The sequence below is a fragment of the Pseudorasbora parva genome, chromosome 6 (genome assembly GCF_024679245.1).
Source record: "Pseudorasbora parva isolate DD20220531a chromosome 6, ASM2467924v1, whole genome shotgun sequence".
NCBI classification, from domain to species: Eukaryota; Metazoa; Chordata; class Actinopteri; order Cypriniformes; family Gobionidae; genus Pseudorasbora; species Pseudorasbora parva.
This window is the reverse complement of record NC_090177.1, coordinates 27,819,936-27,841,617: the sequence shown is the minus strand read 5'-3', so window position 1 is coordinate 27,841,617 and position 21,682 is coordinate 27,819,936. Positions and strand designations below refer to the sequence as shown.

At 34.7% G+C, this 21,682-nt stretch overlaps 1 protein-coding gene across 1 annotated transcript; it reads right to left on the bottom strand.

Moving 5' to 3' along the window:
• Window positions 1–1,311: 1,311 nt before the first annotated feature.
• hck (HCK proto-oncogene, Src family tyrosine kinase) lies at window positions 1,312–20,174 on the bottom strand. Its single transcript, XM_067446565.1, has 13 exons — window positions 19,966–20,174; window positions 16,683–16,807; window positions 14,108–14,147; window positions 12,572–12,668; window positions 12,400–12,495; window positions 10,681–10,784; window positions 10,389–10,538; window positions 10,062–10,214; window positions 8,847–9,029; window positions 8,688–8,764; window positions 3,982–4,135; window positions 3,709–3,840; window positions 1,312–2,357 (listed from the first exon to the last, which is right to left on the bottom strand). The coding sequence occupies exons 2-13, from the start codon at window positions 16,797–16,799 to the stop codon at window positions 2,155–2,157; spliced, it is 1,506 nt and encodes a 501-aa protein (XP_067302666.1). The 5' UTR covers window positions 16,800–16,807; window positions 19,966–20,174; the 3' UTR covers window positions 1,312–2,154.
• Between the last annotated feature and the right edge of the window lie 1,508 nt (window positions 20,175–21,682).

Genomic DNA, 21,682 nt, shown 5'->3' with positions numbered 1-21,682 from the left:
AACAAGAAATCTAAAATTAATAGGTGCATCTTAAAATGTAGTCATTTTCCATTGTCTTGTAAGCTTGCATCAATAAAATTATTTAACAAGTTTGTAGAGCTATTATGATAAAGAGTCAATGAGGTATTTTTCTAAATTAAATACATTTATTTGTTTTGTGGACTAATTGTAACAACATATACAAAATAGCAAGGTTATGTTTTTATAGAAAACTCTTTGCAGAAGACTTTACATCATGACAAAGTTAAACGAAAATCAGCTGTTTTACACAAATGAGATAAATGTTAATGAAGCCACAAATAAGGGGCCTCGAACATTCCTCAGGGGCCTCGAATGTTAGGAGGAAAACATAATGAAATAAAAGAACGTCACATATCCATTATTATTATTGCACAAAAGTTTAAACAAATACCAACAAAACCCGAAGATGTGAAAGCAAGACACATATCAAACATTAAATAGCTTCAGGGGTGTAAAAGTACAAAATAAACCTAAAAAACAAGAGCATAATTTACAAATGTATACAATCACAATACACAAGACCTTTAATACAAGTTAAAATGTAATTTTTAAAGGGGACCTATTATTAAAATTTCACTTTTATATAGTTTTTGGACATATTTATGTGTTTGCAGTGTACATACACAAACACCCTATTGTGGTAAAAATACTCCAACTCTGTTAGTTATTTATGCATACATCTGAAACAGTGTCTCAAAATGAGCCATTCAGGAATATACTCACTTTGGAACAGGCCCCGCCCACGACCCTATTAGCTTAGTTCCGCCCCTGAATGAGCTGTACACAGTCCGCCATGTTTATCTCCTCGCCATAGTATTTAACAGTTCAAGTAAGAAATGTATTCTTATTAGAGCTACTAGTTATTCAATCAAGAGCAGTGGGTGATTTTCTGTTTTTCTCATATTAACAGCATATATAGCAGAAGAAACAATATATTACGCTAATATACATGTGACTTTATTACATGCTGTTTACGTTCAGAGGTGTTTATGTGAACTTTGTGTGTTTTTGACATAACCTTGTGTGTATTTAACAGTTTAAGTGCAATAAGACGTGAAAGACAATTTAGTTTAATACTCACGGGACGCGGCGTTTGACATCCAGATTTCTGTGAGCGTGCTTCGAGTGTGTGCGCTCAGCAAATCATATATCCGAAGTTTAGATGGAAATGACTTTAAAACGCATGCAGATAATAAACGTTCATGATGATGAAGAACTGCACTGTCACGTGAGCATGACCGCGATAGAGAGGATAATCAAAGCCAAACAGATGTTTTAGTTTTTGAAAGAGTATTCTGAGGCACGAGCTGTAAAGGCTCCATCTCTTCTGGAAAGCGGGGTGGGAGCAGAAGCTTATTTGCATTTAAAGATACATGCACAAAAACAGCATGGTTTGGCAAACTGGGCATTTACAACATGGTATTATAAATGATGTGGTGTGTTTTGAGCTGAAACTTCAGACACATTCTGTGAGACATATATTACATCTTGTAAAAAGGGGCATAACAGGTCCCCTTTATATAACCAACTAAAGATATATTCATAACTACCTTAAGCACAGATGTTTTTTCTAAAATGTTTGGAGCAAGGATTCAGAATCAATTTCATCTTTTTGCAGAAGAGATATAGTTCTATACATTTCCTAATCTACAAGTACGTATTTAAAACTTAATGTAGTTTGAAGTTTTAGAACGAATCTTCTCATAAACAATCAAAACTACAATTTATTTTAATGCTCATAATGTGTATTCTCAATTACAATACGCATGAACAGATAGTTTTAAAATACATCTGACATAAGGTATTTACAAATCATTCAGAAAAGTTAATAAAAAATTTGTTTTATATTAAAATGATAAATTCATATAGCTTCTGTTGTGCAACACTCAATAGTAAGGCAAAGGGCTCTGCTTGAATAAAACCGCTATAATGACATTTTGTTATAATTGTATTCATTTACAAGTAATTTAAATAACACACTATTACTTTTCACAATTGATTTCACAACATATGTATAAAGTCAAGGGGTTGGTATGCATGGATATGTTATATATGCGTACATTTCTTTGAGAGCTCCTGATACCAGGGATTTATGCATGTCAAAGTGTGTGTGTGTGTGTGTGTGTGTGTGTCTCAAGGCTGTTGCTGATACTGGCTCTCAGTGGCCGTGTAAAAGTCCTCCAGTACACTCTGCAGGTACTCAAAGGTGGGCCTGTCCTCTGGCTTGTTCTTCCAGCATTCCAGCATGATGTCATAGAGCTCTTGAGGGCAGGAGTCCAGACGCTGCATACGGTATCCTCTCTCCAGAGCACGGATCACCTCAGGATTTGTCATACCTAAACAAACAGTAAACTCTTTAGCCAAGTTTCTAGAATCTAATGTTATCCCAAAGTTAATTTTTCGGTCATTCTCTGAAGAAATAACATTTTGATAATTTTCTCCCCCTAAATTGTATAAGGTTATTGCTGGGGTTTCAAGGAATCATACTTTCTCACTTCAGGCTCAAAGTAGCAAGACCGAAGCTGATTAATATTATTGCACCACACCATAGTCTTTGATTATTTAAAAAAAAAAAAAAAGTATTAATATTTTGACAATGTTTGACAATGCCAAAATAAGTAAATCCATATAATGAAAAAATGATGAAGTGTACTTCATGCAGATGCAGATTAGCTAATATTCCATTGAAAAACAAAGATTTAAAAAAAACACTGTAAAACTAAACGGTTACATTCATAAAATACACTACCGTAGGCTATGTTCAAATGTTTGTGGTACGATTTGTATTTTGTTTTTGTACAAATTAATAACTGTATGTAGCTTGGATGACAGTAAAGACGTTTATATTGTTACAAAATATTTCAAGTAGATACTGTTTTTTTTTACAGAGAATACTGGAAAAAATGTATCATGGTTTTCACAGAAACATTAAGCAGCACAACTGTTTTTAACATTGATAATGATAATAGTAATAAAGTTTCTTGAGCATCAAATCATCATATACGAATTATTTCTGATTCATGTCACACTGAAGACTGGAGTAATGATGCTGAAAATTCAGCTTTGACATCAGACTAATAAATTACATTTTAAAATAAAACAGTAATTTTCCATTGTAATATTTCACAATATAACTGTTTCTATTGTATTTTTGACCAGATAAATGCAGCCATGGTGACCATAAGAGACTTATTTCAAAAACATGAAGAAAATCTTGCAGACAGTAGTGTGAAGTAAGTTTGTTTCACTCAAAAAGGTCAATAAACAGTTATATGAACTCAACTGATTATATTAAGCAGAATTAAAATAAAAATATTATTACTTGCAAGTAATTCAGTGTAACACATATTTGTAAGCTGATTTGATGTATAATTAAGTTGTTTTAGTGTCATTTTCTTACAAATTTAAATTCTTAATTTTAATTGAATTGACTATAAATGTACTACTTTTTATAAACCTAAATGATTTAAAGCAGTCGGTTTCCGTAAATGAGTTGAGTTTAAATGATTAAATGAGTTGAGTTAACTTAAGTTTTCCAGTGTAAAATCAATCAAAAAATAGTTCAAAATCCTATTAACTCTATAAATAGTAATACTAGGGACTGGAAAAGGAAGCATGAATGGTACCATTTTTTGGAGAATGATTTTTTTTTAGCATATTCACAGTGCACTGAGGCGACCCACTAACCTGGGTATGGTGTACGACCATAGCTGATGATTTCAGTGAGCAGAATGCCAAAGGACCACACATCTGATTTAATGGTGAAGGAACCATAGTTTATGGCCTCCGGAGCGGTCCATTTTATAGGGAACTTTGCACCTAAGGACAAAAAAACCCAAACACGTATTAACACAACTTCTGCTGACAATAACCTTTAAAAAGCATGCATTTGTCTGCAAGTTACCAACTTATATTAACTCTGTTTCTCTTTTGGCTGCCAGAAAACCAGATCAGACTAACCTTCTCTGGCAGTGTATTCGTTGTCCTCTATGATACGGGCCAGTCCAAAATCAGCAATCTTACACACTAAACTCTTGTTGACCAGGATGTTTGCAGCACGAAGGTCTCTGTGAATGTAGTTTCTCTGCTCAATGTAAGCCATGCCTTCTGCTGTCTAAAGTCAGGAAAAAGAATCAGGTTTTAGCTACTTTTAATGATATACTGAGTGTGTGTCACTTAGAGCAAGAGAAGAGTAGGTTAGTTAGCAACAGGTACGATAAGCTATAATGAGTCTGTGTGTTTGTCCTGGTAAACCTCACTGATAAAAATGTTCTGCTTGATTTACTTAAAAAATATGATGAATTTTTTTGCATCATTTTATTATGTAGATCAAACAAGACTAGTATTTGTACAAACTACTTAATTTTTCTATCTGTTAAACATAATTTGCACATAAAGTAAACTTAAGTTTAGCATTTCTCTAGTCCGTTTTTTGAGTGTTAATTTTTTCTTTCTTTATTTTTTTAAGCTTATACTTTGTGTGTACCATACTGATAGTTTTTTACTGTGGTGTTACATTTTTGGTCCCTATGAGGAAAACAGCGTATAAATCATACTAAATGATGTTTATTTGAAAATTTAATTAAAAAGTGCATAAAGTTTTTTTGTGATGGGTAGGTTTAGGGTTAGGGAGTAGAATAAACTACTCAGTGTTTTTCAGTATAAAATCAGTATGCCTATAAAGTTCCAATAAAACATGAAATGTGTGTGTGTGTGTGTGTGTGTGTGTGTGTGTGTGTGTGTGTGTGTGTGTGTGTGTGTGTGTGTGTGTGTGTGTGTGTGTGTGTGTGTCCCTGTTCCTTATGTTATAGGGACCAAATGTCCCATGCACAAGTATAGCCAAACTAGTATTTTTTTACATTTTGGAGATAAGGAAAACACTTAATAAAATGTGTTTTAGTTATGATTATATTAATAATAATTATTAATAATAAAGTAATAATTTAAACTAGTGAAACGTTTCAAAGGATCAAAGGATTTGTCTCCTGTTTCAAATGATCTATACACAAATCAGTTAAAAAAGAGCTTTGGAGCGTCCAAAATCGCATACTGTCTGAATAGGTACTACATTTGAATTTGAACTTTCTTTGCGACCTTTAAAAAGGTGTGGTCTATATAATATGAATGTAATCCAGACATTCCTCATCCACCATGTCATTATCACTTGTGTTGCTTCACCTCCATTCATAAATCCCCTACAGACGCCTCAGGATAATAAAGTTTCCATTGTATGCAGACTTCCGAATCTCACCAGAAGAAGTAGGTTATCCAGGGATTTGCGCCATTTTCGCCTACTGTTTTTTTAATACTATGAATTCAGATTACTCTGTTGGTGTACTGTTTTTCAAATACTATATAGTAGGAAAGTATTCGATTTTGGATGCAGTGATTGTGTACATTGCAAAACAAAATTTCTTTGAAAAAAAAAGAAAAATGACAAACAACAGCATTATTAAATGCAGTTTGTTCAATAACAGGGGTTATGAGAAGAGCTCTTGCTAAGAAAGAGCCATTGAAAATGAAAGCTTAAAATTGAAGGTTACTGTTTTCAAAGACTTTAATGGTCATTTTTTTAACTCCCATGTCAAAATCCAGCTTTCAGTCACTGATTCCAAGAAGTGTACAGAGTTAAAGGTATGCCATTGCAGTCAGGGGCATTAAATATAGTTGTCAGTAGCGATAGCATTGAATTTCAACAATTGCTGAAAGAGAATGAAAGTCAAAGCCAAGTGCCCAACTAAAAGTCACATACAGAAACACTGATCACCATAATGGTGATTTCATACAGACATTTGTTTTGGTCTTGCTAGAATCATATCAGCACCCAAAAGACAAATGCTGGTCCACCAGCTTGCCAGCACCCCAAACTGGTCCAAGTGTGCAAAATATAACTTGGAACAAACCAGCAACCAGCATCCAGAACCAGTCAGTGTGTGTGTGTGTGTGTGTGTGTGTGTGTGTGTGTGTGTGTGTGTGTGTGTGTGTGTGTGTGTCTGTGTGTGTGTGTCTGTGTGTGTGTGTGTGTGTGTGTGTGTGTCTGTGTGTGTGTGTCTGTGCGTGAATCCCCTTATCAGTCAGGGCAGATTCACATCTGTCTTGTTTAATGCTTGCTGTTCTCTTCCTCTTTCCAGCTCAGTGTCGCACCCTTTTTTGCAACCATCACACTTGCTTGAATGAAACATCAATTATAATTCTTATGTCAAACTTCCTCAACCCCGATATTTCTTCTAAACCTTTTAGCATAACTTACATAATAATATTTTTGTAAAGTATGTTTGTTTGTCTTGTAAGCTGACTAATTTTCTAGTTTGGTCCTTAGATTGTTGTATTCAGTTCACCTGTTATCTTGTTAATGAACTCATTATTTCCCTTTGTTTTGCTCTGTGTATTTTAACCATCTGTTCTCACATATTCTCTGATTTTCCTTCTTTAAAGTGGTTTGTTACGTATTCTCTGCATCCCTCCTGAGTATGCTATAAATTTTTTCCCCACCAGTGTTTAAAAAAAAAGTTTCCCACCAGCCCCAGTGTTTTTGATCATTTTCACAAAAATGTAATGGCCCATAGAATATTTTGTTGTATGAATATCGGATTTGATTAGGATATTCTGTACTCATTCAGAATATGCATAATGGCGCCCCCTAACGAATAACAGTGAAAATTCTTACAAAATAATGAAAATTCCGAGTTTGGTGGAGAAAAAGTTGTTGTGTTATAAAGTTATTCTTCATTGTGCATTTATTGATCGAACCAACCGTGACAATATTTTACTGGTTTAACCTCATACGACCTGGCGTCCACATACGTGGACATCACATTTTTGGTTGTGTGCACATAAAATGTAATTCTGTGTAACTCTAACCTGTTGTACACAAACAAGGACACTTACACTGCCATCTGGTGGTGTCAGAAGAGAAAAACACTTTACATAAAAACGTCAAGATTGCGAAGAAAACGTCTGACAAGTCAGGCCACCACACCAAACCAAGACATCCACAAGGTAAAAAAATCTAATAAAATGTCATTGTTGATTCTTGTTTGGGTATGCATAATTGTGTTGTATGATTAATATGGCACACAAATTTGATAAATTCTTGAAACGGTAAAGATTTACTATGCTTCTAAAATTGAGGTCCAAGAGAGGACTTAGTACTGGAGTCAATTATTATTTTACTCAAAATTCTACAAACAATACCCCATTGTGACAGCATGAAATAAGTTTGTTTTAAATATTTGCAAATTTAATAAAATAAAAAATAAAATAAAAAAATCAATGCAGCATTGAAGGTCCCAATGAGCACAGTGGTCCCAATGATCACAGTGGCTTCCATCATCTGTAAATTGAAGAACTTTGGAACCACCAAGGCACATGACAGCCCATCTGGAATTTGTCAAAAGGTACCTAAAAGTCTCTCAGCCCATGAGAAACAAAATTATCTGGTCTGATGAAACAAAGATTGAACCCTTTGGTCTTAATGGCATGCATCATGTCTGGAGGAAACCAGGCACCACTCATCATCTGGCCAGTACTATCCCTACAGTGAAGCCTGGTGGTGGCAGCATCATGATGTGGGGATGTTTTTCAGTGGCAGGAACTAGGAGACTAGTTAGTATCGAGGGAAAGATGAATGCAGCAATGTACAGAGACATCTTTCATGAAAACCTGCTCCAGAGCACTCTGGAACTCAGACTGGGGTGAAGGTTCATCTTCCAACAGGACAATGACCCTAAGCACAAAGCCAAGATAACAAAGGAGTGGCTATGGGACAACTCTGTGAATGTCATTGAGTTGCCCAGCCAGAGCCCAGACTTGAACCCAACTGAACATCTCTGGAGAGATCTAAAAATGGCCGTCTAAAAACGGCACTCCCCATCCACCCTGATGGAGCTTGAGAGGTCCCGCTAAGAAGAAGAAGGGGAGAAACTTCCCAAAAAAAGGTGTGCCAAGCTTGTAGCATAATACTCAAACAGACTGGAGGCTGTAATTGGTGCCAGAGATGCTTCAACAAAGTACTGAGCAAAGGCTGTGAATACTTATACATGTACATTTTATTTATTCTTATAAATTCGCAAAGATTTCAAACAAATTTCTTTCATGTTGTCTTTATGGGTTATTGTTTGTTGAATTGTAACGAAAATAAATAATCAATTTAATCCATTTGGAATAAGGCTGTAACATAATTTGCACTTTGTTACACAATTGTGTTTTGATTGTTTTCTGTGGATACAGACCTGTGTATCCCCATTCATATATGTGGACTTACTATTTTCCCAAAAGAGCTTCATGTCCAAAGATAATATCTGGTTATTATATTTATTGGTTCATCCTAACCAAAAATAGCTAGAATAAATCTAAAATGCAAGCTAAAACAAAGCTCGGGTCTTAGGTGTTTAAAGAACAATTGCACAATAGAGAGAACAAACTGATATTATCTTGGATTAAAAGTGACAAAGAGAAAGGGGAATAGACTGTCATGTTAATTGTAGACTCCACCCTCTCTCACACGCTCACACCTCTGTACACAAATATTACTGTCTGTCAGTTATCACATTTGAATATTGAAATCTACTAGGAAAAACCAGTCTTCCACAACAATGGAACATGTAATTATGTATGGGGGAGGAAAGCACATTAAGTGAACAAATGAGATCTTAAAACTATCTCACCTGTGCTGAGAAATCTATCAGTTTGGGAAGCTGGACACGATTCCCTTCATCACTTTTAATAAAGTCCAGTAAACTGCCTGAGAAACAAACAGATGCACAAAATATCAATAATAATAAGGCTATGCAATAGGACAATGGAGTGGCTAAAGTCACACACACCTTTCTCCATGTACTCTGTAATGATGTATATGGGCTCTTCTTTGGTAACCACAGCATTGAGGCGGACCAGTTTGTCGTGCTGGAGGGTTTTCATTAGATTGGCTTCCATGAGGAAAGCTTCCACAGACATACTGCCAGGCTTCATAGTCTTCACTGCCACTTTTGTGTGCTTGTTGTATGTTGCTGAGAAGCAAACAGAGACGGGTTTCACTGGTATTCTTCATTTTCACTCATTAGTGTTCGCTGCCAGCTCAAATGCTGACAGGACCCTGATTCAGGGTTTTAGGATAAGGTCAGTTTTTAGGTATAGTTTTAGGTATGTGTTTTTTTGTCAGGTTTGTATTTAATGAAAAAATAAAGTGTTACTGACATAATAATAATTTGTTTAAATAACACTGTCACTTTGATTCATATATATATAATAATTACATTTTTATCTAATGTATTTTCTGTTAATAAATCAATAAGGCACCCTTGTTACATTTTTAGATTTTTAATATTTTTCTGAAATATATTAATTCATAAATAAATGTGATCAATTATGATAAAACATCACGGTTATTTTTATTTATAATACATATTGAATATAACCTAATAAATATTATACATACTGTAATAGTTAAAATGTTAATATGATAAATGACACTAATGTTATTTTCTTATTTATAATGCATAATAAAAAGTTAACATATATTAATATATAATAAATGATAAAAGACACCAAAGTGTTTTTCAATACAATACAATTTTCAATTAATCATATATTAATAAATAGTACATTTAATATGAATAAAGACACCAATGGAACATGTTCATGTGAATATACAAATATTTATTACAATTGAATATTAAATACTATAATAATGTAAATTTATAAATAAACATTTATATATAAACATGTAAATGTTTATATATAAATATTACTATTTTTTAAATAAAAATTATAATAATGTTCTATAATAAACAATTCCTTTACCCTAAGGTGAGTCATATTAGCAACATTTTCTGAGGCCAAAAATATGGCTGAAACATTAAAATGCAAATAATATGCCTGAAACAGTTCAAATTCTGAATTTGAAAAAGTCCTAATCATCAATTTTAACCAACCAGAAAAGCTATCAGACCCTACTAAACAACCCATGCTGCACATCATCATTTGTTGGAGTAGACAGACGCATAATACATACATATTACAGCAAGCAGTACGTGTCTTACCCATCCAGACCTCTCCAAACTGGCCTGCTCCCAGACGTTTATCCAGTTTCAAGGACTCACGCGGGATCTCCCAGGCATCTTTCTCCCAAGGTTTCTGAGGTTTGGGACTCAGACAGGGAATGGTGAGAGATTGGCACAACCCATCGCTCTGCTCTGTAGATGTACATGATTGTTAAATGTAAAACAATGAGTGAACAATCCTTTAAGAAAAAGTTTGGTGAAAATCTCACCTAACACTTGAAACCAAAAATTAGGGCTTTATCCAATGAGATGTGATATAATGTATGTTACAGTAGTCCACATCTTTTTGTGGAATTTTACACTTACTCTTGTAGTGGGCAACCAGATCTTGCAGGGTGTTGAAGGTGATACGTGGGGAGATATAGAAACCGCCATTATCCAGTGTGCGGATTTTATAATGCTTCACAGCATCTCCGGTTTGAGGGTCACAGTCTCTGACAGACAGAGAGTAGCTTCCTAAAAGAGGAAGAGGTGCATATGATTTTAAGAGCAGATAAAGACAGTAAAAATGTTACCGATATAAGAAAATAGTACTGCGAATGCTTCAAGATTACACTCCTTGTCTAAAAAACCTACGGCTTTAACACTCTGGACGTACCCTTGGTGGTCTCACTGTCTCGGATCATAAAGGATCCGATTTTGTTTCCAGAGGCCAGCAGCTGTCTCTCTGCATCCTTTCTGCTGACACCTTTAAAAAACCAACTGAAGACACAGACAAGTAGATTAGATTAAATTATATATGTTAGTTTGAGTTTGGAAATATTTTTTGTACTGTTTTTGCTCATCAAGGTTACATTTATTTGATCAAAAATACAGTAAACACTAAACAGTAATGGTCCCGTTGCACATTTCCAGGGTTTTCAGAAGCAGAAGTCAATTACCCTCTAAATTGCGCAAATTCAAAAAATACACCCAAGGGAAAACTCCCATTTATTGCAGACCCAGATATTTCTTACAATTTGAAAAAGGAATATTTTATATTATATAATATTATATAAACTGCAATGTTTTTTTCCTTATTTACAGGTCACCTGCCATATGTAAAAGTCGCATGCTCATTCTGAATACACAGTTCCTCTGTGAAATCGTGTACTATAACCTTCCAGAAACACCTTATAGCCTACATGGCTGCACCCCAGTATAAGGTGCTTTCCTTGCTATTGACGCTTGGATAACACGCCTACTTCTTCAATTAAAAATAATGGCTAGCGTGGTGACTGCTATCTACGTGAGCCTACTAACATCCAGCGCCATGATTTTTGGAATGACTTATTGTGAGAGAGAAAAAAATGAAAAAATGAAGAGTTCTGATAGAAGCTTCTAAAAGCCACTTCAGATTGAGATAATACTGAGTGAACGCATATAGTTTACGTTCACAAAATATTTTCCCTTCAAACTCACTAAATTTCAGTCTCAGCCCCTTCAGAAGTACGGTACTTAGGTAGAAACCTATACATAGGAGCCTGGCAAAAATGCTTATTTTAAAGATATGTCAGATGGACTTTGTGGAGACTAGAGAAGTCTCTGTGTTTTAGTCGCACAACATTGGTAAATGGAAATCATTTTTGCGTCATTTCGCAATCGTTTTTTTTTAATCAACATTTAGAAAATATCGCAAAAGTTTTGTGCAAATCAGTACTGGAAACCAGGCTATGGTTGGGTAAACTTCTTTAGTGGTGAACGGAAACTACAACAAGAGGAGTATTTGCTCCAATAGCAAAGGGAAACAAATCTACAAAAGCATTTCTCAAAAGAGGACAAACATATCAAGAGATTAATTACAGTGGTCCGAAGTATTTTTTTTCCTCCAACAACCAAGCAGCTGCGTTAACTAGTTGTCTGAAATGTAATGCCAATCACACTGTGATATATGTTCACAATTTAAAATGACTGTTTTAATATATTTTAAAATGTAATTTTTTCCTGTGATAAGAAGCTGAATTTTCAGCATCATTACTTTAGTCTTCAGTTAGTCTACATGAATCTTTAGAAATCATGTATATATGTATATATATATATATATATATATATATATATATATATATATTTTTTTTTTTTTTTTTTTTTTTTTACTGCCATCTGACAGCTGATTGGTTGGTTGTAATCCATTAAATACATTGATATCAAAGTTATCTGACATTATCAAGATTAATTTGTTCTGACACAGTTTAACTCCTTTCATATGTTATTACCTTTTTCTAAACTACAGCGAATAAACAGTGATAATGTGAGCAAATGTTGAAGTTGTTGAATGCATTTTGGCTTGACTGTATATCAGTGGCACCACTACAAATGTACACAAACTATATTTACTCACTCTTCAGTTTCCAGAGTATCCTTTGCAACATAGTTACTGGGGATGAAGCCCTCCTGACCACTGCTGAGAGATGCAGCTTTCCACCACTCCCCTGACCTAAACACAACAATCAATGATTCAGTCGATCAAAGACACGAGATATAGAATCAAATAAAATCAGAGGCCTACTTACTCCTGAAGGATTCTGAGTCTGTCTCCTTTCTTGAAGCCCAGGTCACCTTCATGCATAGCTTCATAATCATACAGCGCTATGGCAATGTTCTCTGAAGCTTAAGACAAATGGGATATTTAGTGTAAAAGAGCTGTGATCACACATTCACAACAGTTCTGCTTCTGCACTTCACACTGCACTTTTATTTATACCAAGCAGTGAGCCTAGCACGGTTCCAACAGGGTACAACATGTTTGAGCTGAGCATAGTCTATACTATGTGTCTAGTGTCCCCTGCACTTTTAATAAAATGTATTTTCGTCTCCCACACTTTTACTGGGTCTCACCGATCTTAGTCGACCCACTCCGAGCAGGATTTAAACCGGCGTTACCTGCGCGGCGACAGGCAAGTTAACAGCGACGCTAAAGACAGCTTTCTCTAAACTCGGTTGATAGTCACGGGCAGTTTACATGGAAACTGAAAGCTAAATTTATCATTTTTTATCTTTTATTTATCATTATTCCAGACTTCAATGTCACATGATCATTCACTAATCATTCTCATATGAGGATTTTATAATCAAGAAACATTTATGATTATTATCAAAAAAATGTTGAAAACAGTTGTGCTGCTTAAAAATGTTGTGGAAACCATGATAGGCCTACATTTTATTTTTCAGGATTCTTTGATGAATAGAAAATTCAATGGACAGCAATTATTTGCATTTATTAAATAAATTATTATCTTTTGTAATATAAAAAATATCACTTGTGATCAATTTAATGCATGTATGATAAATAAAAGTAATGATTTCTCTCTTTTTTTAATTTTACCACAAATGTTAGAATGGTATGGTTGTTTCCACAAAAATGAAGCAGCACCATGAGCAGCAAAACTTTTAAACACTGATTATAATCATAAATGTTTGTTGAGCATCAAATCCTGGAGTAATGGAGTAATGATGATAAATTCAGCTTTGATCACATGAATAAATTGCACTTTATTATATATTTAAGAGAACAGCTGATTTACATCAAAATAATATTTCACTGTATTATGTTTTTTACTGCATTTTTTATTAAATAAATGCAGCATATATATGATTTTTTATTTTATTTTTTACATTGCATAAAATCTATGGAGACTTAAAGCACAATTGTTTGAAGTACATAAACCAATACTAAAATTGGCATAAAATATAGGAAAAAACTATTATAAATATTAGTGGTTATTGATCAGCAGTGTATTTGATATGTTACCGAATTAAAAGCAAGAGATGCAATAAATTATATTGGTCAAAAAAAATGGTATTACAACATTTCTGTCTCCCTCTTCTGAAAAGATGGCTACACCCCTGGTCTATACTGTATTATCATATGCTTTAAAGTTGAGACTATTACTCGTTGCACACTTCAATGAAATGCATGTGGAAAACAGTATTTACTATTAACAGCTCCACGAAACCTCAAAATAAACTACTTTTTCATGTATCTTAAAATGTTATGATAATCTAACTTTCTGAATGAAATCTAATCAATCAAAGAACCTTTCACTTACTTTCTGTGCCAGGAGTCGCTGACTTGGGAGGTAATCTGCTCTGTAGATGAAAAAAGAGGTGAAGCTTTTAAGACACCAAACTAGACATTTCAGTTCTCTTTTCTGAGAGTTAAAAAATGACTCAACTGAGGAAGCTTTTCAAATACCTATTCAAAGAAATAAACATTTCGAACTCTTTATGGTACTTATGCAAATCAGGTAAAAGCAGCTAGAAACCATCCAAGTGTACAGCTACAAGAGTTTACAGTTGGTAACACTTTATTTTGCAGTGTCTTTGTTACATATGTTACATGTAACTTACTATAGTAATAACTTTAAACTATGCATAATTACATGCGACTAACCCTCAACTAAACCCTAATCCTACCCTAACTCTAAAGTCAGTACATGTAGTTAAATAATACTACTCAGTACTTAAATATTTAATTACACTGTAACAATGACACATTAAAATAAAGTGTAACCTAAGATTTGATGTATTTATTTGACATAGTTACATTGTACTTACTCAAATAATATTACTTAACTAGGCTATTTACTAAAGAGTTACGGTTAGGGTTAGTTATATATAAAGTATTAACCGACATGATAAATTATGCATATTTAAACATGCAAACACACTCAACATGTCTTGGTAGTCAGTGTCTTTTTTCTCTATCACATATTTCCATATATATATAATATAAATAATATATTAATTTATATCATATAATTAGAATTTCATCAAAAAGTTGATTTATTTCACCAATTTCATTCAAAAAGTGAAACTTGTTTATTATTTTTATTCATCACACAGACTGGTATATTTCAAATCTTTATTTCTTTTAATTTTGATGATTATAACTGACAACTAAGGAAAATCCCAAATTTAGTATCTCAGAAAATTTGAATATTACTTCAGACCAATACAAAGAAAGGATTTCTAGAAATCTTGGCCAACTGAAAAGTATGAACATTAATGAATTATGTTCATTAATGAACATGAATTTCGCTCCTTTTGAATTACTGCAGCAACGTGGACTAGACTGCATGGAGTCGATCAGTCTGAGGCACTGCTCAGGTGTTATGAGAGCTCAGGTTGACCTGTGGCCTTCAGCTCTTCTGCATTGTTGGGTCTGGCATATCGCATCTTCCTCTCCACAACACAGAAAATCTATGGGGTTAAGGTCAGACGAGTTTGTTGCCAATTAAAAACAGGGATACCATGGTCCTTAAACCAGGTACTGGTTCCTTTGGCACTGTGTGCAGTTCTGTTGGAAAATGAAATCTGCATCGTCATAAAGCTGGTCATCAGCAGAAAGCATGAAGTATTCTAAAACTTCCTGGTATACGGCTGTGTTGACCTTGGACCTCAGAAAACACAACAACACCAGCAGATGACATGGCACCTCAAACCATCACTGACTGTGGAAACTTTACACTGGACCTCAAGCAATGTGGATTGTGTGCCTCTCCTCTCTTCCTCCAGACTCTGGGACTTTGATTTCCAAAGGAAATGCAAAATTTACTTTCATCTGAGAACATAACTTTGGACTACTCAGCAGCAGTCTAGTCCTTTTGGTCTTTAGCCCAGGCAAGGTGCTTCTGATGCTGTCTGTGGTTCAAGAGTGGCTTGACACAAGAAATATGACAGTTGAAACCCATGTCTTGCATACGTCTGTGCATATTGGTTCTTGAAGCACGGACTCCAGCTGCAGTCCACTCTTTGTGAATCTCCCCCACATTTTTTAATGGTTTTGTTTCACAGTCCTCTCCAGGGTGCGGTTATCCCTATTGCTTGGACACTTTTTTCTAACACATATTTTCCTTCTCCTCCCCTCTCTATTAATGTGCTTGGACACAGAGCTCTGTGAACAGCAAGCCTCTTTTGCAATGACCTTTTGTGTCTTGCCCTCCTTGTGCAACCTTTTCACAATATTCTAATTTTCTGAGATACTGAATTTGGGATTTTCCTAAGTTGTCAGTTATAATGATCAAAAATGAACACATTTGAAATATATCAGTCAGTGTGTAATGAATGCTTATAATATACAAGTTTCACTTTTTGAATAGAATTAGTGGAATAAATCAACTTTTTAATGATATTCCAATTATATGACCAGCACCTGTATCCTTTTCTTCAGTCCATTTGCTTTACAATAAACCTTTGAACCCTTTCACTTTTGAAGCTGCTTTCACTTCTGTAATAATCTGCTGAAGTCTAATTCTAAGCTTCTTTAAAAAAGAGACCAACATTTGGTATGTATTCTAAAGCATTCATGAATTACAACCATTTAATATCAGATATGTGCTCAAAAAGGGTGAAAATTAATAGATTAAGCTAGGTAAAAATTAAAAAAAGAGTTAGGCATGTGCAAAGACAAGATGATATTGCACTTTCAAAATACGTTCACATCACCCTGTCTAAGAAAGTGGAAGTACAGTATACAAAGGCTCAAAATATGCTGAAACAAACAAAAATGTATGGTTTAGCTCATCTCAGCTCAGCACTTTTCCAGTAGAAGTCATAATCAGGAATAACCTCAAAAGTTGTTTTTTTTATTATAACTGGAAACACCACCATTTTTCTACTTACATCCTTGTTCCCTGTCGTGGGGTCTTTGGAGTAATGTGTTGTCAGGTTGCGGTTGTCATCGTTGCCCATCGATTTGCCAATAGGATCCTGATCCGGTTTGGTCCCCACACAGCCCATGTTGAGGCCTGAAGAGTTCACAACAGAGGACACTAATGCAGGTTGTTCTTGTACATTTAAAAACAAAATGGCCATTCCGAAAATAGAAAACAATATACAAATCAGGGGTTGTTCCCTCCAAACAACGCCTATTTTTTGTTGCTATGCATGGTACAGATCATGATGTAAAAATGTCTGTAATGTGCCATACATTCCTCACTACTTGCTTGTAGGGCATATGTTTAATACAATATGAGTCGAGATGATACTTTCCAAAGTTAAATGGAAATCATTTTCCAAAAATCATCATAATCCATCATAAGTAGATTATAGAGACCATTGTTGCCACTGGTCACTACAATAATACATATGATTATTTTGGGAAAGGCAGCCATGACTGATCAAAGTAATGAAAGTCTAAATAAAAGTCAGTTTCTTACACTAACTTCCACGTTGTAGGCTGCAGTTCTCACTCGCCTGTGGTTTTGTCATTAACTCGCTTACACATGCACATGCGGAAGCTGCTCAGTGGAAACTGTGGTTTGTTAAAACCTAATGTTCAAAGATGATTTAAATCAGCTAGCCTTAACCCAACATACTTCTGAGCATCAGAACATAGCAGAAATTAACCAACCAAAACACACAGAACTGCCTCCATCACAAATAGATTCTAGCTTGGTTGATTGGTTGGAAGAAAAAAAGTCACTTTTGAGTGAGAGGTGAACAGAAAGCGCATGTTTCTGAGCTCTTCGGCCTCTCTGTGATCGCCAAAGAACCCTTAACTTGCAAACAGCAGCAGCAATGTTTTGGTTATGGTGTAGATTCATGTTTCCTTTCCGGTTTGATAATTAACCTTTAGCCAGGACAAACAGGACCTCACACAAAACCACAACCTAAACACCATATTTCATATAGGACTGACTATTTAATAGCCAATCTGTTTGTCTAAAGATAACAAGACATAAATAGAAGAGATGTTATGTGAGGGGCATCATAGCTGAGTTCAAGAACAGCTAGTTAAGTTGCATGTAGATGCAAATCGTAGAAATGCGTGATGCAATAACAATTTGTTACCTTGTTCACCCATGTTCTGCGTTCTCTTTACTTTTTTGTTTCTTTGGGTTCGTTTTTCATTTCAAATGCTTTTTTAACAGGGTCAGGTCCCTTGTGACAAAGAAGGGCGCTCATTTGTATTGAATGTACTCCTGTAGCGTAATTAAAATCTTTTACACTTGTACTTTTACACTGGTACTTCAGGATAATAAAATATTACCTAAATACACAAGTGTAAAAAGAGAATACTTGAAATAAAATACACTTTCATGACTATGCTTTTTAACATAATAACAAATTAAAAGTTTTAGTACACATAAGTTCACTTATTTTGGTGTGTTCAGTTCACTAAAGACATACTAAACATACTAACATACTAAAGCAATTTACCATACATGACAGTGCGTTTGGCAGTTAACTGTAATCATATTTCAAACTAAAAATACATAATTATGAAATTACATGTAAATTTGTAATTAAGTCCTACTTAACTGTTATGTTAAACGAATTGCATTTAATATCAATTTAAACTATATATTTTCATTTAAAAGTAAATAACAAGCAATTAAGTGTCTGAAAACATTAGATCTGCATTTAAAGGAAGAGTTCACCCAAACATTTTTATTCTGTCATCAATTTTTTTCTTTTGCTGAACCCAAAAGAAGATATTTTGAAGAATGTCAGTAACCAAACAGTTGATGGGCCTCATTGACTATGGACGTCAATGGGATGGGCCCATCAACTGTTTGGTTCCTCATATTCTTCAAAATATCTTCTTTTTGGTTCAGCAGAAGAAAGAAATCGCCAGAAATAAAATTTTTGGGTGAACCATATATCATTATGTATATTTCAGTAAACCGGTAGGTCTATTTTTTAAAGTCTATTATTTCTGTAGTAAAAGTAGGCTAAAGTGTACTTGTTTTTCTCAAGGGGATATATAGATCTTCAACCTGCTTAATTGCTTGAACACAAGTACATTTCCTTTTTCCCACTCAGGTTCCGATAACTGATCGTTCCCGGAGGAAATGTTCAGATTTGCCTTTCGACAGTGTCACCCATTCCATCCAAAGTTTGTTTTGTCCCTCAAAGGCCCAGAGCTCAGATGAACCACCTCCACTCTTCCTACACTAGTGTGAGGAGACTACATAACTACAGGTCTGTCCATTTAACCACAAACATGCAAATATGAGATGTGTCAGTTCCACCTTCCTTGTCTCATTGTTTTTTGTTTTCTCTTCCAGAAACATAGCTTAATGTAGGCCTATGTGTAAACTGTCAGAACACACCGCAAGCTTATTTACTTCAGCAATAGAGAAATGTAGGCCTAACTGTAAAGAGTGTTTTTGAGTGTCGTTTTACATGAGGAGATGGATTATCTGAGGAGGAAGATAAATATTTAAATGTGTCGTCTGATATTGGTATGTTCTGTAAAATAATAATGAACTACGGAAGTAGCCTACTGTATGGTGTAACTAAAGATAACGTCTGATATTATTTCAAAGAAACATGCGGGTTCCTCAACACATGTGACTGCGTTTTAAATGAAACGTAGCCGAATTTGAATCGGACACAGCAACTGCGTCATGCATTAGAAAGTAATCCAAATAAAGAATTTAGAAAAAGAATAAATAACTTACTTATGTGATGGCAAATGAGTTTGACTGAACCAGATAGATAGGCTATCAAAAGAAGGGAAGAGACCAAGCGTTGGGGGCAATTTGCATACACAGCACTAAAGACTTTAGCCATTAGTTATGGCTTCGGTTCTACTTCTCAGATTCAAATTAGACCAATTTGTATTTTTTATGTAGCCTAACAGTAGGATCAGTCAATAAATAAATAAAAATAGCCTATATGACTTAGTCTAACCAACAGGCCACAGTTTACAGAGAAACGCAACACTGTCCGAAAAAGTAGCTTAATCACAATCAACATTATGGAGACATTTATATAAATGCTAAACTATATTAGGGCTAGCCTAAATTAGTTAAAAAAACGAAAATGGGAAATTAGCTCAGGTTAGAAAGGTCTTAAAAAGTAAACAAAAATGCAAAACAAAAATTCGAAATAATAACTACAAAATGAAGTAAACAAAATGAAGTAAAACAATAAAAATATATTTATTCGAACTCACCACTCCAGGTATTTTCTTTATTAACAAAGTTTGCGAGATGTAGAAGTCGCTTTCGCACCGGCTATTCCATCACAGTGATGCGCTTCAGTGTTTCAGTCAGTGAGACTGTTGCACTGTTACTGTCCAAAAGGAAGTTAGCGGCCGTGTCTCAAATACTACCAATATGCCTGCGTAGACAACAGCTTAGAGCATCAGTCAGCTCAACCCATTCATATACACTGAGCCCTCCAGACGAGTTAGCTCATAGCGAGTTTATTAGGGCCGAAATGCCGCACGTGACTGCTGTCTAGGTAGGAGCTCAGTGAATATTGAGACACGTTCTCAGAGGAAATCTGTCATGAATATTCCGCTTCGATATCCGCAAGCCCTATTCACGCAATGGTCTTTCTACACTGTGAAACAAGGGTGTGAGTGTGTGAAGGTTGCAAAAAAGTTGTTCAAAATCCTTTTGCAATGTAGGCTAATTTCTGACAAAAACACCCTCCGCACTGTTCACTCGACCAACATGTGAGAATATACATACTGTGTATAGGGTTTGCTTTTCTGAACTGTGTGAATCTATTAGTACACAACTAGCGATAGAGGCGCACAGATGTATTATTGGATTGGAAATAGACACACTAACAGTTGGTCTGCCTCACAGTTACATAATGACTTTGAAAAACAGTGAGCCTCTAATAATCCCCTATCAGATGGTGGGATTAAACACACTCCAGAAAGAGAGACATTAAAACAAGCGAATTCATCTACCTCTTTTGTAAAAACCAATACTAAAGTCCAACAATTAGTTTTATTGGTCCAAAAATAATGCTGAACAGGAGAGAGCTGGGCACAACCTAATATTTTTCACTTTTTTTAGTTTGTGTAATTTCACTTGGGGTTCAGAGTATTAATTTCTTCCCACATTAATTTCACACTCTTAGTACAATGAAGTGGTTGTTTTATTAATACAGTGTAGATTTTTTTTCTTGATTTACCCCGAAAGAATGGAAGTGAAATGTGACAATATGCCCCACAGGTGGGGTACATTGTAACGAGCATACGACAGCTTAAAAGGTTATCTGATAAAATACAATTATTAAGTTTTTCATATCAAATAATGGCATTTTTAATAATTCAATTTATGTTTTTTTTTTTTTTTTTTTTTTTTTTTTTGCTGTGCTTAGTGATATCTTCCAAAGATTTTTAAAATGTTGCCACAATTTTTTAACATATAGTGTTGATATGACAACTAGCATATACACTAAGTTTCGTCATGCTGGCATGTGTGGAAAGTTTTAAGCCATGTGTGTTACAACTAACACCACGTTAGGTTGTGTTCCGTTCACCCCTGCTAGAAAGAGTACATTTTAACCAAGAAATGTGCATGAACAAATATTTGAAATTTAGAAAAAAGGAATTCCACTGTTTTTTTAATGAAATTTGTACCTTTGGAATTTAAACTCCTATCAGTATACACAAGAAAGCAAGATAAATGTTGTGGTGACATATTAAAGTGAAAGTTATAAATTGTTCAAATGACGCAAAGCATTCGTTCTTCATAGTGAAATGATTTACCTTCTTCCTGCAACACTGTAGGTGTTTCCCACATCCTAAACCATATATAGCATAAAGGTGCGAGGAGGACCACAGCCATTGATCAAAAAAAAAAAAAAAAAAAAAAAAAACATTCAGTCTATGGACACCTTGGTAAGCCATCAAAATACCTTTATTTTTT

Bases quoted from the DNA above. Each gene is read 5' to 3' on its own strand.
- hck (XM_067446565.1), bottom strand. From the start codon at position 16,799: ATGGGCTGTGTGGGGACCAAACCGGATCAGGATCCTATTGGCAAATCG. The intron at 14,148-16,682 runs GTAAGTAGAAAA...TTTCATCTACAG, and splicing joins CCACGACAGGGAACAAGGAT to AGCAGATTACCTCCCAAGTC. The intron at 10,215-10,388 runs GTAAGTGTAAAA...GTACATCTACAG, and splicing joins TCTGGTTGCCCACTACAAGA to AGCAGAGCGATGGGTTGTGC.